The 16277-nt window shown below is 36.7% G+C and overlaps 2 protein-coding genes across 2 annotated transcripts; both read left to right on the top strand.

Moving 5' to 3' along the window:
- Nucleotides 1-940: 940 nt before the first annotated feature.
- Nucleotides 941-3358, top strand: LOC107806996 (subtilisin-like protease). The gene has a single exon (XM_016631269.2). It carries the CDS (start codon nt 972-974, stop codon nt 3216-3218), a length of 2247 nt encoding a protein of 748 aa, XP_016486755.2. The 5' UTR covers nt 941-971; the 3' UTR covers nt 3219-3358.
- A 12151-nt stretch (nt 3359-15509) lies between these two features.
- LOC142181314 (uncharacterized) lies at nt 15510-16067 on the top strand. Its single transcript, XM_075254336.1, has one exon. The coding sequence runs from the start codon at nt 15510-15512 to the stop codon at nt 16065-16067; it is 558 nt and encodes a 185-aa protein (XP_075110437.1).
- Nucleotides 16068-16277: the final 210 nt, after the last annotated feature.

The raw sequence follows: 16277 nt of genomic DNA, 5'->3' as shown, positions 1-16277 counted from the left end.
TTTTCGTCGCTAAAGGTTCTATTACAACAGGATTTCTTGAAATTCGATCGTTAACTTTTAACGTGAGGACTTTTAGAGACTGACAACGACCGAATTTTTTTCGATCGTTATTGACCAATAATGACCGGATTAAGATTTTTAGCAATCGGATCTTCCCTCGCTAGAAGCCTTTTTTTTTTTTTTGTAGTGCTACATGTCAAGGGAATTAACAATTTTTATATATAGAAGCTTTTTTGACAATAAATCAAAATCCCCCGGAGAATACGCAAATATACGAGATTATACTGACCAACACCTATGATTGAATTAAAGTTGTCTTTAGCTTATTTCTACATTATAATTTTTCGACTAAAGAAATCTATAATTGAACTCTCTTTGGGTCATGTAACTCTACTCCTTGGTTTCAGTAAAATTACATTCAATGACCTTGAACACGAATGGTCTTGATTTTTTGACCGCCACTTGCCCTATGGGCAAATCTTTAAGGTCAAAAGTCAAACGAGTTACCCATGATGCAAGCGATGGGCACACCTGTTAAACTTGAAGTTCTGCCAATGGTGCAAGCGGCGGTAAAAAATCAAGATCACCCACTTCCAAGGCGATTCTTGCAAATCACCCCTTGGTTTACAAGAAGGTGTTAATAGATTCTAGAGCAGGTTTTCCAAAGCTAATTACCAAAAATCTTTTTTTTTCGCAATTAAAACAGCCAAAAATGTCAATGCCAATATAGTTTAAGTCCTTGCAAATAAAAACTTGTACTTAAGAAAAAGATTATGAGAATCAAGCTTAGGCACATGGTGATTAAGACTAATCATATCTAGGAAACTTACATGGCGAGTTTACCGGGTCTTGCACCAAATGAGCAATAATAATTGCAGGGCCAGAACACTATATATATTAGTAGTAAGAATAATGCAAAAAATATCAAACTCTACTTTCCTAACTATTACATCATTAGCCAATTTTCAGCCATGAAAATGTTGAAAATCCTTTTGGTTATTTTTTCTATACTTGGTTGTTTTTCATGGCCTAGTATGCAAAGCGATTCGGAGATATACATAGTTCAAGTTGAATCGCCAGAAAGCCGAATTGGCATTCAATCATCACGAACGGATTTGGAAAGTTGGTATAGTTCTTTCTTGCCAAAAACCATTGCAACTACTGGCTCAAATGAAGATCAGCCGCGATTGATATATTCGTATCACAATGTGATGAAAGGTTTTGCAGCAAGATTATCAGTAGAGCATGTGAAAGAAATGCAGAAGAAACCAGGCTTTATATCTGCACGGCCGCAGAGGATATTGTTTTTACACACAACACATAGTCCAAGTTTTCTTGGATTGCAACAGAACATGGGGTTGTGGAGGGATTCTAACTATGGAAAAGGTGTGATCGTTGGAGTTTTGGACACTGGGATTTATCCTGACCATCCATCATTTAGCGATAAAGGAATGCCTCCTCCGCCTGCTAAATGGAAGGGCAAATGTGAATCAAACTTCACTACAAAATGTAACAACAAGCTCATTGGCGCGAGGACTTTTGGACAAGCTAGTGAAACGCCGCTTGATGATAATGGACATGGTACACATACGGCTAGTACTATTGCTGGACGTTTTGTGGATGGTGCTAATGTGAATGGTAATGCTAATGGCACTGCAGTTGGGATTGCTCCACTCGCTCACCTTGCTATTTATAAGGTTTGCGATTCTTTTGGTTGCTCTGATAGTGACATTCTAGCTGCAATGGACGCAGCTATTGATGACGGTGTTGATATCCTGTCCCTGTCTCTAGGGGGAGGTAGTAAGGCATTCTATAATGATCCAATTGCGCTTGGCGCGTATAGTGCAACACAAAGAGGTATTCTTGTAAGTTGTTCAGGTGCTAATAATGGGCCATTTGATAGCACATTATCAAATGAAGCCCCCTGGATTATGACAGTAGGCGCGAGCACTATTGACAGAAAACTTAAAGCTACTGTTAAGCTTGGAAACAGAAAAGAATTCGAGGGCGAATCAGCTTTTCATCCAAAGGGTCACAATTCAGCATTTTTCCCTTTGTTTGATCCTGCATTGAATGCAACTGATTTCGACAGCCCTTATTGCGGAACAGGTACGTTGAATGACCCTGATATTAAAGGCAAAATAGTTTTGTGCATGGCGGGTGGTGGTTATAGCAGGATTGAGAAAGGACAAGCAGTAAAGGATGCGGGTGGTGTTGGCATGATTATTTATAGTTCACCTGATGATGGTTTCACCAAATTCGCCGATGCTCATGTCCTTCCGGCTTTGTATATTACATACAAAGATGGAATAGAAATTCTTGACTATATGAACACAACATCAAAACCTATTGCAAGACTTGCATTTCAAGGAACAATAATCGGAGATAAAGATGCACCGGTGGTTGCTGCATTTTCTTCTCGCGGACCAAGCTCAGCTAGTCCAGGAATCTTGAAACCTGATATTATTGGCCCTGGTGTTAACATTCTCGCGGCTTGGCCTCCCTCTCCTGATAACAAACCAACCATTAAACCTAACTTCTTTCTCGCGTCTGGCACCTCTATGTCTTGTCCTCACCTCAGTGGAGTAGCAGCATTGCTGAAAAGCGCGCATCCCACTTGGTCCCCTGCAGTTATTAAATCAGCAATCATGACAACGGCTAATATAGTAAACCTCGCCAATGATCCCATCTTAGATGAAAGGCTACTTCCAGCTAACATCTTCGCCGTTGGTGCAGGACATGTCAATCCATCAAAAGCTAATGATCCAGGGCTAGTTTACGATACACGATTTAAGGACTACTTGCCTTATTTATGTGGTTTGAACTACACAAATCGACAGGTGGGAAATCTTCTACAACGTAGGGTGGATTGTAAACAAGTGAAAAGTATTCCTGAAGCGCAACTAAATTATCCTTCATTCTCTATCACACTCGGGGCAAATTCTCAGATATATACGAGAACAGTAACTAACACTGGGGACGCTAAATCATCTTACAATGTGGAAATAGGTTCACCACCGGGCGTTTCTGTGATTGTTAAGCCCTCTACTCTAAAATTCTCGAAGTTGAACCAGAAGTTCAAATATCAAGTAACATTTTCAAAAAGAGCTAATAGCTCAAACAGTGGTATTGTTCAAGGATTCTTGAAATGGACTAGTAATAAGTACTCTGTAAGAAGTCCAATTGCAGTTGTGTTAGACACTACAATTGGTTTCTAGTTTAATTTCTATTTTTAGTAATGGGAACAATGTATAACAAGTCTATATATTAGTGGTTTCAATAAAAACTGTAGACTAAGTTCCAAAAGTATTCACATTCTATTTGGCCACACAGATTCAGTTATTCTGTGAAATTATAATCCCACCTTCTATATCTGTTAGGTAATACCAAGATTTTGGCATAAAATTTATATCGATATTCGCTTATACCGATATTAGTTAACACCAATCAAAGGCGGACCTATGTGTAACCTTGAGGGGTCATCACACCCCGTAAATTTCGGCAAAAATCCTGTATTGTACACCTTGAAAATGATTAATTTAAATCACTTGGCTCCCTAAACACTAAAAGCCTTTAGGGAGCACTGGTTGAGCAGAATATTGGTGCCCTCGTCGTGTTAAAATCTTGGGTCTGCTTCTAACATTTTGAAGAAATCTCTACAAGTTTTAAAGAACCAAGTATTACTTTAAATTGAATTGACATATTGTCTCCAATCTGGTGGTTGTTTTATGAAATTAACTTTACTTTGTCAATCATTTCCCCCCACATGGTATTCAAGAACCACATCACTGCAAGTAAAAAGCACATTGTATTAAGTATGTAGTATATGCATAGAACCTAAAGAATAGAAAATTAGTAACAACTTCAGCAATGATCTGCATATGTTGTGCTTGATCTGCACTCAAGGGTGTAATTTATCGGTCAATAAATTCGGGGAAAGTCATGGATGAAAAGCCAAGGTTCAAATTTTAGTAGATTCTTTAAGAAACGGTAGGTAATTTTTTATCATCAGTCTAAGTTTTGATAGATAGAGTTGCTCGATATATGTGCTGGTGAGAGGTAACATGTATTCAATGGAATATTCAAGGTGTGTTCAAACTTGAGCCATGTCAATTTACCAAACAGTCCCATAGTGAAAATCAAGAAAAGCAACCTATAGAACAGTTTGTGGTTGCAAACTTTACAGTATAGCTGTCAATATGGGCCGGGCCAGGCTGCTGTCAATATGGGTCGGGCCGGGCTAAGCCAGCCCGGCCCACGTAGACTTTCACAATTAACGGGCTGGGTTGGGCTAGCCCACCGTTTTGATGGGCCTTATAATGGTCAGCCCAACCCAGCCCTATGTGGGCCGCGAGCCCCCACGGGCCTGCCCATCATTTTTAAAAATATAATTTTATATTTTTTCTTTAAGTTCTGACCTAAAAAAAGATAATTATTTAAAAGTTAAAAAATATCTTATTGGAAAAAACTCGCAAAACTTAATAATTTTTTATATTGTTCCAATATATCACAATAAATACTAAAAAAAGTAAAAGACAGGACTATATTTCATTCACTAAAAGTCAAAACTTAAAACAAACTATTCAAGAGAACGTTCATGATGCTTATGAGATATCCAACACATCATCTTCATCAAATACATTTGAATCCGCTTGTGACAAGGTCGTCTTAACATCTTCACTTTCATCTACAATTCATATGCAATATTAATTAGTTAAATATTAAAAAAAATTAAATTTTAAAAATTAATAATATTTAAATTCACATAAAAAAATATTACCAGTTTGAGTTTGGAAAAATCTGTGCAGCCAATTTCGAGTAGTAACAAGTGTTTGGACATTTTCATAATAAATGTAACTTCTGTACTTTGTAAGAACACGCCACCAATGCTAAATATTGATTCCGATGGTACAATGGTAATAACAATGCTAAGTACATCACGCACCATCATTGAAAGATCGTGATATTTTCTAGAATGGTCCTTCCAATACATGACAACATCATCTCTTGAAACTTCTCAAGATCAAGTTTTGGTTCCTCTTAATAAAGATCCAATTCTGACTTTCCATCTCTAAAAGCAGTATACTTTTTATTTTTTATATATTTTAAATAAATATTTTATTAGGCCCACGGGGCCGGCCCAGCCTCAATCAAGCCTCACGGGCCACGGGCTTACTCGGGCCGGGCATAAAAGCCTCGTTTTTTAAAGGGCTCCAAAAATTCTAGCCCAGCCCTGCTAAATCACGGGTTGGGTTTATAGTGAAAAAATCATACAGATCTCCCAACTCAATCCTCTAGTCAGTAGACATGTCAACATCCACCCGGCTAGGATTCATTTTATGTGGCACTGTTTGTTTGAATGGAGTTTAAAAAGAATACAGACTTTTGAAATTTTTGGTATTAACTACATCGTGATATTTTTTTTGGCTATAAAAACATACCATAAAGGGTAATAAGAAGTTTAAACTTTAGAGTTAAATTGTTTCCAAATATATAAATATGCCATTATTTTTTGAACATACTAAAATAGGAAATAGTATCATATAAAATAGAACAAAGGAAGTAGTAAGTACTAGAAGTCAACATCGACACGACTGCATATTTCCACTTCTTATATACTCTCGTTTTTTCATCTTATATGACGGTGTTTGACCGAGTACAATATTTAAGAAAGATGACTTCTGAAATTTATTATCTTATATATGTCATGATAATTATGAGACTGTAAAAGCATGTCATTAAGGCTATAATGAGAAGTTGAAAATTAAATTATTTTCAAATTTAAACATGTCATTCTTTTTTAAACGGTAAACAAAAGTAATAGCTAAATAGCTAAATTTCTCATTTCATGTCTTATCTTTCCTGAGGATCATTTTCTTTGCCCTTTCAAGTTAGTTTAGGGCATCTTTCTCCCATATTATTATGGTAAAATACCCATATAATGTTTTATCAATTAGTTTTGTAAGCATTCAAAATATCCCTAGTGCTGATAGTTTCATTAATAGATTATGCAATAGCTTTGGTTGTTAGTGAGATGATTATGCTTTTCTCATGTAGAATTTGTTGGAACTGACAAGATACATACAAATAAAGAAAAGAGCCATCTCATGTTTCCAGAAAATTAAAGAGCTAGGGTCCTTTGACACTTGTTATTTGTCTAGTCACAATCATAAAGAGAATAAATCACAGGCTCCTAAATATTCCAGTAGTAGGTACACCTAAAAAGACTAGCACAATGTACGAACTATCTCGCATTCACGTAGAGTTCGAAAAAGGGCCGTATCCTGAGAAGTGTGATATAGGGTGATTCCAAGATTTTAATCCATAATTAGGGGTGACAAAATAGTTAAAAGAAAACAGCTAACCACCATATTATCCGCTAAAAAATGAGTTGGATAATAAACTTTTTAAAAATGGGTCAAATATGGATAAGAATCATATTATCCATTTAGAAAATGGATAAGCAATGGTCTAACTTTTACATTTGTAAAGCCTCAAATTGAGGGTTCCTCAAGTTATGGAGACTAAGAATTCTCCCAAAAGTGATCATATGCAAGAATTTATGGATAATATAATTACCCATATTGTCCGCCGGTTAAACCGTTTTTTATCCATATTAAATATGGGTCGCGTCGGATAATTGATCCGTTTTTACATTACCCGTTTTCGACCCCAATCATATCCGACCTGATCCGCCCGTTTGTCACTCCTATCCGTGATTTATAGGACAGCATAGACAACTTTGATGTTGCTGCCGACTCCCCTTTACTTAAAAAAACATTTGCAAATAAATCTTTGTTTATATATCTATATCATATTTTATACTAAAAGTGAGAAGCTCCTTCCTGCAAAGTTGGATTACTATTTTGCTCCTATTGTAAATTATTTTTAAGTAAAATGTAATAAAATATTAAACATTTAATATAATAAATATGAAATAGTAATATTATAAGTACATGACCTAATTAAAAAGGATGAATCCGTTGAAAAGAGCTTGGGTAACATATAAACAATAAATTGTCTGAAATCATATGCACATTAATGGCTGCTTCTTTCAGTTTCAATTCCTAATAAAGTTACTGAAATCATTAATTTGGTTTTTAACCCCCACGGTTCTTTTTGAAGAACACCCCTTCCGTTTCTTTTCCCTAATTAAGTTATAGAAATCATTCCTTTACTTATTATTTGCAGTAATTTACTCTTTATATTTTGTTCTTTCATCTTTCATGATAACTCCTTCTACATGTGATAATAGGTTAAATCTAGGTAATTTGGCGATTGTTTATGCTCTCACTTGATTATATTCCAATATCATAATATGGTTAATTGATGAAAAATAGGCTCTAATTGTAAATTGTATACCTTGCAAGATGAGGAGCCTATGTGATACCTTAAAAAGTTGTGATTGGAACCATTTTGGAGCAAGAAAGACCCCTTAGAGCTGAGTACGTTTGAAGATGAGGAAAAGAAGTAATGAAACACAGAACTGGACATGCGTGCCCAGGTGCGCGACCGCGCTCCTTTTAGCGCCTCCATGACAGAATCTCAGCCAACTAGCGTGGCCAGATGCGCGGCCAGGTGCGCGGTCGCGCTAGTCCAAAATCCGGAAAGAGTTATTTAGGGGCAGAATTGGAAATCTGGAGGAAAACTCACTTAACCTATATAAAGTCAAGCTCGCCCAAGGAAGAGAGGGGAGAGGTTTTCAGAGTCTAATGCAAGAAATAGAGAGGCAAAAGGAAAGGAGGAGATTTGACCATCAAGTTCTTCTTTTCTTCTCTTGGTTTTTGCTATTTGTGATGAAATTGAACCTATTTGTGATGAACACTAGTATGAGTGGCGAAAACCCATTGTTCTAGGGTCATGGGTGAAACATGAATGTTGTTGTTTGAAGTTTAATTTGACAAAGTTGGTTTATCATATTGGGTTGTTTATTTAATTCTGCTTTAATTTATTTTGCTGAGTAGCTAACAGTGAAATACTATCTACAAATCTTTAATTGAACTCGAAAGTGGGAACCTTAGATTGCATATAGAATTAAATAGAGTAAGTTCTTGAACCTGGACCTCGGGGAACGGATTAGCAATTGGGATAGACATATACCTAATTGCATTGCTTGGTTGAAATACAGAAATTGTAAATACATTCTTGTTAATCTTAATTCCATAGACATATAGGCATTGGGTTAACTTGAATAGGCGAGTAAGAACTCGACAGATTCTTATGAGTAACATTAACCCTATCAATCAACAATTCAGATAAATCGATTAGTCATTTTAAGCCAAGAACATAACACGATTGTTAACTAGCATGTGACCCTGGAATATCCTCTCCTACTGTTTGTTACTCGAAATTGTTATTTGTTTGGTTAATTGCTCTAGTTAGATTATTGCTTGGTAATTTAGGTAGTAAAATAATTACATCTCTATTTTGTAAAAAAACCTCTTGGGTAGACAAATTAATTGAGTTTGAATTAGTCAACAGTTAATCATAAGTCTTCGTGGGAACGATACTCTACTCACTACTTTATTACTTGACGATCACGTGCACTTGCGTGAGTGTTTTTGGTCGCAACAACATGCCTTTTCAGATTCTTCCCAGCACTCTATATAAATGCACAATAAGGTGTCTTTGTCCCACCATCCTTGTATTCTTTCTGGTACAGTTTTTTACAGGCTTTTTGGTTGCCGCATCACAAAATTGGTAATAATTCTACACTCTTGTCATTACCTTTAAACTTTATTAAGATAATCATATATTTTGCCAACTAACTTTGCTTGATTTTTCAATTAAACCTTAAGAATCAGTAGCTTCTTTGAACATTACTCTTATCTTGCAACTATATATTGCATTTGGTGCTTCATCTTCTAATGATATATATTTGCAACTATATATTGCATTTGGTGCTTCATCTTCTAAAGGACATATATTCGATAGGTAAAAAATTCTACATTACAACAATATATTGTGTTTGCCTTTATTCTCCTAGCTACTACAGGATAACTTACAATAGGAAACGAAGAAGAGCTAGGAAAGTTGTGCATACCTATTAGCAAGTTGAAGAAATATGCTACAGAATGGGTAATAAAAGTTTTAGTCATTGGACGAGGCTTAATAAAGAAATACAAAAATGAGGATGTAACGACCCGACCGGTCGTTTTGTGCTTTTTTATTTTAATCGCCAGTTCTCGGGCATGACTTGCCCCGCTTGATGTATTATGACTGATGTAAATTATTGGTTTTGGTTTTCACGAAAATCAGAATGAAATTGAAAGAACAGTTCTCAGTTGTAGCTTAAAAATTTGAAGGTTTGACCAAGATTTGACTTATTTGTATATGAGCTCGGATCGGAATTTTTATGATTTGGTTAGCTCCGTTGGGTGATTTATGACTTAGGTGTGTGATCGGAATTGGTTTTGGAGGTCCAGAGTAGAATTAGGCTTGAATTGGCGAAGTTGAGATTTTGGCGATTTCCGGTTGGTAGGTGAGATTTTGATCCGGGGGTCGGAATGGAATTCCGAGAGTTTCAGTAGCTTTGTTGTGTCATTTGGGATGTGTGTGCAAAATTTTAGGTCATTTGGACGTGGTTTGGTTGGGTTTTTGATCAAAAGCGTGTTTCGGAAGTTCTTAGAAAACTTAGGCTTGAATTCGATGTGATTTGGTAGATTTGATGTTGTTTGAAGTATTTTGATGATTGGAACAAGTTTGAATAAGGTATTGGGTTATGTTTGTACTTTTGGTTGAGGTCCCGGGGGCCTCGGTGTGATTTCGGGTGGTTATCGGAGAATTTGGAAATTTGTTGCAGCTTCAGATTTGCTGCTTCTGTTATTTCCGCATCTGCGGGTTGTGGACCGCATATGCGGAGCCGCATGTGCGGTTGATTAGTCGCAGAAGCGAAAATGTGCCTGCTGGGCTGAGACCGCAAAAGCGGTTAGGTGAGCCGTATCTGCGATGTCGCAGATGCGGGGATTTGATCGCAGATGCGATTGTTGGACAGTTGAGTGATTTCCACAGATGAGGAGAAATGACCGCAGAAGCGGTACCGCAGGAGCGGTGGTGGGTTCGCAGATGCAAAAAACCTAAGGCAGAATATTTTAAGTTATTTAATCCACGATTTTTGGGTCATTTTTCCTCCATAGTTGGTCTTTTTGAGAGCTTTTTGAAGGAAATCGAAGAGGGATTCAAGGAGAAGCATTTGGAGGTAAGATTTTCGAACCTAAAACTCGAATCTATTGTGAAATCCACCTAGAAATTTATGGAAACTAAGCTAAAAATGGAAGAACTAGGGCTTGGGATTTTGAAACTTTTGAATTGGGATTTGAAGGACCATTTGAGGTCGAATTTGAGAACTTTTGATATGTATGAACTCGTGGAGGGATAAGAAACCTGTTGATATAAAAATTTCTGAGTTTCGAGAAGTGGGCCCGGGGCTCGGGTTTTTCTAATTTTGGGATTTTTGATATTTTTCAATTGTTTTCGCTTGGACTTTGCTCCCTTAGCATGTTGTGATGTATTCGTTCTGATTTTGGATAGATTCGATGCGCGTGGAGGCCAATTTGAGAGGCAAAGGCGTCGCGAGCTAGAGATTTCGCCGGTTCGAGGTGAGTAATGATAGTAAATGATACTCTGAGGGTTTGAAACCCCGGATTGCACATCGTAGTGATATATTTAGGTGAGGCACATGCTTGACGACGAGCGTGGAGTCGTGTACTATTGGGGATTGCGACTTGGTCCGTCCCGATTGATGATTTTACCACGTATTTAACTAGAAACTAATTGTTATCATCATTATCTGGGCTGAATGCCATATTTTGGCCTAGTGCCAGCTATTTGAACCCTTCGGGGATTTGTTGTTGATATTTCTTCACTGTTTTGATTTTATAGTTGAACTCAGTCATGTTATTATCCACTGTTTTCAAAACTCAGCCAAGTTTATTTTGCTTTAACACTTGAAATGATATTTCGAACATCATGTTTGGGTTGAGCATCATGTTTTACTGTTGCCCGAGTGGCTTATGTGATTTTTGACTGAGTAAGGTCGAGGGCCTGTATTGTAAGGATACTTTTGGATCGGGCTGCACGCTGCAGCAGTGAGATACTGATTTGATTATAAGGCCGAGGGCCTGAGATATGTACGCCACGAGGTGGCTTGTTGATTGAATGAGGCCGAGGGCCTAGATTTGCTGCTACAAGATGACTTGATATTGCGTTTGGGCCGTAAGGGGCCCCTCCCGGAGTCTGCACACCCCGAGTGAGTGCCGTCGACGAGATATATGGATCGGGCCGCACGCCGCGGAGATATATGAATCGGGTTGCACGCTGCAACGGTGCTGAGTACTAGGATTTAGTGCTACGATGATCTTTCATTTGTCTGCCATTATCTGTTGTTTGTGCTACTTCATGTGATATCTACCTGATTGCCTGGCATTATCTATTAATTGAGTGTTGTGCCCGAGAGGCGGATTTTTGTGCTTATCTGCACTATTTGTTTGCATTCATTTGCGCAACCGTTGAAAACTCATTTTCAAAAGAGATTTAAACTGAGTTAAGATGTTTTTCTAAAGATTTCACAGCTTCACTGCTTTTCTCAAAGGGTTTTACACTGCTCTATACAGCATGATGGTTTGTTTTACGTGATTTCTTACTGCTCACTTATTATTTACCTTTCTTACTCACTGAGTTGGAGTACTCACTTTACTTCCTGCACCTCGTGTGTAGATGCAGGTATTTGTTCACCCGGTAGCGGGTTTTGAGCTGGTTGGAGGCTAAGTTATCAGAGTTTAGTGAGGTGATTGTCAGCGTTCGCAGCACCGCATTTCTTCCTTTTGTTTATCAGTCCTATTTTATAGATTTCAGACCTTGGAGTTGTATTTATACTCTAATAGATGCTCGTGACTTGTGACACCCCGGTTTGGGCTGTGTTTGGGTTGTATTCCACACTTAATAAAGAAATCTTTTGTTTGGACTGTGGTTATTTAATTATGCTAAAACTGTTTATTAATATTAACTATTCTGAAAAGGTGAAATGGGTTGGTTGACTGGCCTTGTCTTCACGAGAGGCGCCATCACGATCGGATCGGGGTTTGAGTCGTGACAGAGAATGATGAAGGTGTATGTTGGCAACTAATATTCATTGATGAAGAGGTAATTTAATTTAATTTTAATATTTTCTTTTATTCAATTCTCAATGCACTGCCTCCTTTGGTGACTTTATTGCTTGTCCGTATTGACACAGGGAACAAAAATACAAACTACTCTTTTCAACAATGATGTTCAAGTATGAAAGAATTTTTTTGACCAAAATAAAAGCTACTACATTATAAATGGAAAGATAAGCGGCAAAAAATCAAACTTCTTATCTGTGCACAAGGACCTTGAAGTAGCATTTAATAGCAATACAGAAGTAATACAGTGCAATACTGAATTTATGTATCAACAATTCTCTAATGGTTTTATTTCTTTGGACGAGTCAGAACAATTCACTAATGAGATTTTATTTGGTAAATAACTACATATATCTATTGAGTATTTTGCAACTGCAATTATTCAATATTTAATAATTTATTTTTTTAGATGTGGTTTGTATTGTAATAAAAGTGAAAGCACTAAATGGAGAAGGACGAAGCAAAAGGCGAGAAGTAATAGTTACGAACGAGAGGTAAGTTACCAGCAGTTATTCGTCACTCATGTTTTAAACTTTAGTACTTGCAAAAGTAGAATGTAATTTTTAAGACACTCAATTTTAAATATGTAGGTATGATAGGAAAACTTTGACTTTGTGGGGAGACTTAGCTGAAATTGAGGGGAAATTATTAGAGAGCATTGAAAATTCCAAGCCGGTAGTAGCCTTTTGTGATGTTAAAAGCTCTACTTTCCAAGGTATAACACCTCATACCTTATGTATTTCCATAATTTTTTTGACAGCCTTAAGGTAACACTAAATTCGCTAATCCTTTTTAAATAGGGGATTTGTCCTTTCGACAACGTCTGTTAGTATCGTGCTAATCTACCCAACATTTGAGAAGGCGAAAGATCTCAACAAATGGTAAATTGTCAATTTCTCTTTTAACTTATTTACTCTCCATATGTTAGGTATATGGAGCATTCTAAAGGAAGTTTTACAATACAGGAATGACAATATGAAGGCAAGCAAGATAGACATAAGTTTAATGCCAAGTAGACTAATGCAAATAGCTAGAGAAGTCAAAATCACTGATATTATAGACGGCTCAATTGTCAACTTGAAGGTACATTTACCTTCAAAAATCTAGCACAATGTATCCTACATTTATATGTTTACAACCTAACAAAATGTCCCTCCTAATTTAAGTATAGGGCATATATTGTAAGTTCAAAGCAAAAATTACTGACATCAACAGTAACCATGACCCATGGTACCATGCTTGCAAGAAATGCCACAAGCGAGTAACTGTTATAAAGAGTAGTGCCACTTGTGGCTACTGTAAGATAGAAGATATTGATTATGATGAAAGGTAAAATACATGAACATATATATTATCCAGAACTAACAATTGAAGAGTTAATGATCTAATTATTGAATTGTGCTTTAGATATAGGTTAAACTTTGATGTTTCTACGGAAGAACAATATATAAGTATTAGGTTGTTTGACGGTGCATGATACTTTTTTGGTTGCGATGTCAAAGAGTATGTTGATTCACCATCTGAAAAGGTAAAATACATATTAGACAAAAGAAACATTCAGGTTGAATAAGTTCTCCATATGTTTTAGCCGATATTTATACTAATGTATTTGCATTTTTACTCCTACAGAAAGAGGAATCAAAGTATTATCGCAAGTTGATTTTGAGTAAGGGAAAAGAATTCAATATTCTCGTGAAGATTGATCGAACAATTGCAAAAGAAGATAGGAGCAACAATTTGGTTGCTGAGGAAATACATGAAGTTATAAAAGTTGTTCCGACCGATGAAATTACGTTGACACGCCATTAATTAAGCTAAGAAGGAAGAGGAGCAACAAGAATAAAGATAACAATGACAAACACAATCCAATGCTTGATAAAAAGATCAAAGTGAAAAAAAATTAGTTGCTTTTGTGACAAAACTGCAGGACTTAAAAGACCAAATTTTCAAAAAAGAAATATTTGGAATTGTTGCAAAAGAGAGGGCTACCTCATATACACCTTATCCTCATATTGAAAGAAGGCCACAAGATAAAAACAGCAGATCAGTACGATAAGTTTATATCTGCAGAAATTCCAAACAAATCTAAATATCCGCTCTTGCATGAATTAGTAGTCAAGCATATGATGCATGGTCCATGTGGACAACATCGTCCAACGAATTCATGCATGCAAGATGGACAATGCAGGTATCATTATCCTCGCTCTTTCATCAACAAATCAATGCAAGCAAAGTATGGCTATCCAATTTACAAAAGAAGAAATGATGGAAGGTTTGAGACCGTTCGCGGAATGAAAATGAATAACCAATGGGTTGTGCCATATAATGCTTATCTTCTTACGAGATACAATTGTCAAATTAATGTCGAGGTCTGCTCGGGGTAAAGGCAAAAAAATACCTTTACAAGTATATATATATAAAGGCCATGATAGGTGTGTCGTTTATATTGAGTCTGGTGATGGAGAAAAAATCATTAATGAGATCCAAATTTTTCAAGATGCGAGGTGGGTTTCACCACCAGAAGCAGTATGGAGAATTTATGAATTCAGTCTAAATGAAATGCAACCTCCAGTTATTAACCTTCAACTACATCTCCCCGACAAACATTCAGGTACACAAATTTTAAAGTTACACACTTAAAATTGCTGCATATTTTGATACAAAATTATAAATATGAAAATTCTAACTTTATATCAACCCTTAGTATTTTATTGGAAGAACCGTAATTTGCAAAGTATCATCGCGTGGGACAACAACAGGCAAACCCTGCTTACCGAGTATTTCAAGACGTGCTCCATCGACACCGAAAAGAATTCCCTCAACATTATGTTTGGAATCCTCAGGGAAAGCTTTGGACAAAAAGAAAAACAAGATCTGTCATTGGTCGAATTGCAACTGGTAAGGCATACAACACTAGTTTTTAAATATATACACAGCTCCTTCATTTATCAATTTTATTAACATATACTAAATAATGCAGCTAATCCTACGGAGGGAGAAAGGTATTATGAGCGGTTATTACTAAACCATGTTAGAGGACTATTTTCATTCAAGGACGGACTTAATGTCAATGGAAGAGAGTGTGACACCTTTAAAGAAGCAGCCAAAGAAAGAGGGTTATCAGAATCAGATGACAACATATCAGAATGTTTGCGTGAAGCTGCCCTTTTCAAAATGCCATCAGCTACTTCGCAACAATTTTAGTACACTGTAACCCCCACAAACATTAGAAAACTCTGGGATACGTATTTCGAGGATATGTCTGAAGACTTTGGAAGGATACATGAAAACTCACCCACAACTCAGCTGCAATGTACTCTTAAGAGTATTAATTATTATTTGGAGAGTATGGGCAAAAGCATCAACAAATATGATCTGCCTTGCATTGATCACCAATTGCCCGAAGTTGTCCAATCGGAATGCAGAGAAGTTGTTGAAGAAATGTCTGTGCAAATACTCACAGAAGATTTAGAGGCACAATCAAAATTAAATCCTGAACAAGAGCAAGCTTTCAACACCATTTTGCATTCAGTCGATTGTGGAACAGATAGTTTATTCTTTGTTGATGGACCTGGAGGAACTGGAAAAACATACTTATATCGAGCATTGCTGGAAAATGTTAGATCAAGAGGTATGATAGCCTTAGCAACAGCAACCAGTGGTGTAGCAGCTTCAATTTTACCAGGAGGCCGTACAACTCACTCTAGTTTTGACATTCCTCTCCAAACAAATGAAACGACCATGACAAACATGTCCAAACAAAGTGGTGCGGCCAAATTGATTCAAAAAGCAAAATTAATAATATGGGATGAAGCGCCAATGGCCAAGCGACAAACAATAGAAACAGTCGATAGGAGCTTTAGAGATATAATGGACATCGTAAACCTTTTGGTGGAAAAGTCATGATTTTTGGAGGAGATTTTCGTCAGGTATTACCAGTTTTCCAAAATCTACAATAGTAGAAATAGTCAATGCAAGTTTGGTAAAATCATATCTATGGCCTATGATGGAAAAAATAAAATTTATCAGAAATATGAGAGCAAGAACTGATCCAACATTTAGTGAGTTCTTACTTCGTGTTGGCAATGGAAAAGAGCCTACAATAAAAGATAATTT

This window comes from Nicotiana tabacum, chromosome 5 (assembly GCF_000715075.1).
Source record: "Nicotiana tabacum cultivar K326 chromosome 5, ASM71507v2, whole genome shotgun sequence".
Lineage (NCBI taxonomy): Eukaryota > Viridiplantae > Streptophyta > Magnoliopsida > Solanales > Solanaceae > Nicotiana > Nicotiana tabacum.
This window is presented reverse-complemented; position numbering and strand designations above follow the sequence as displayed.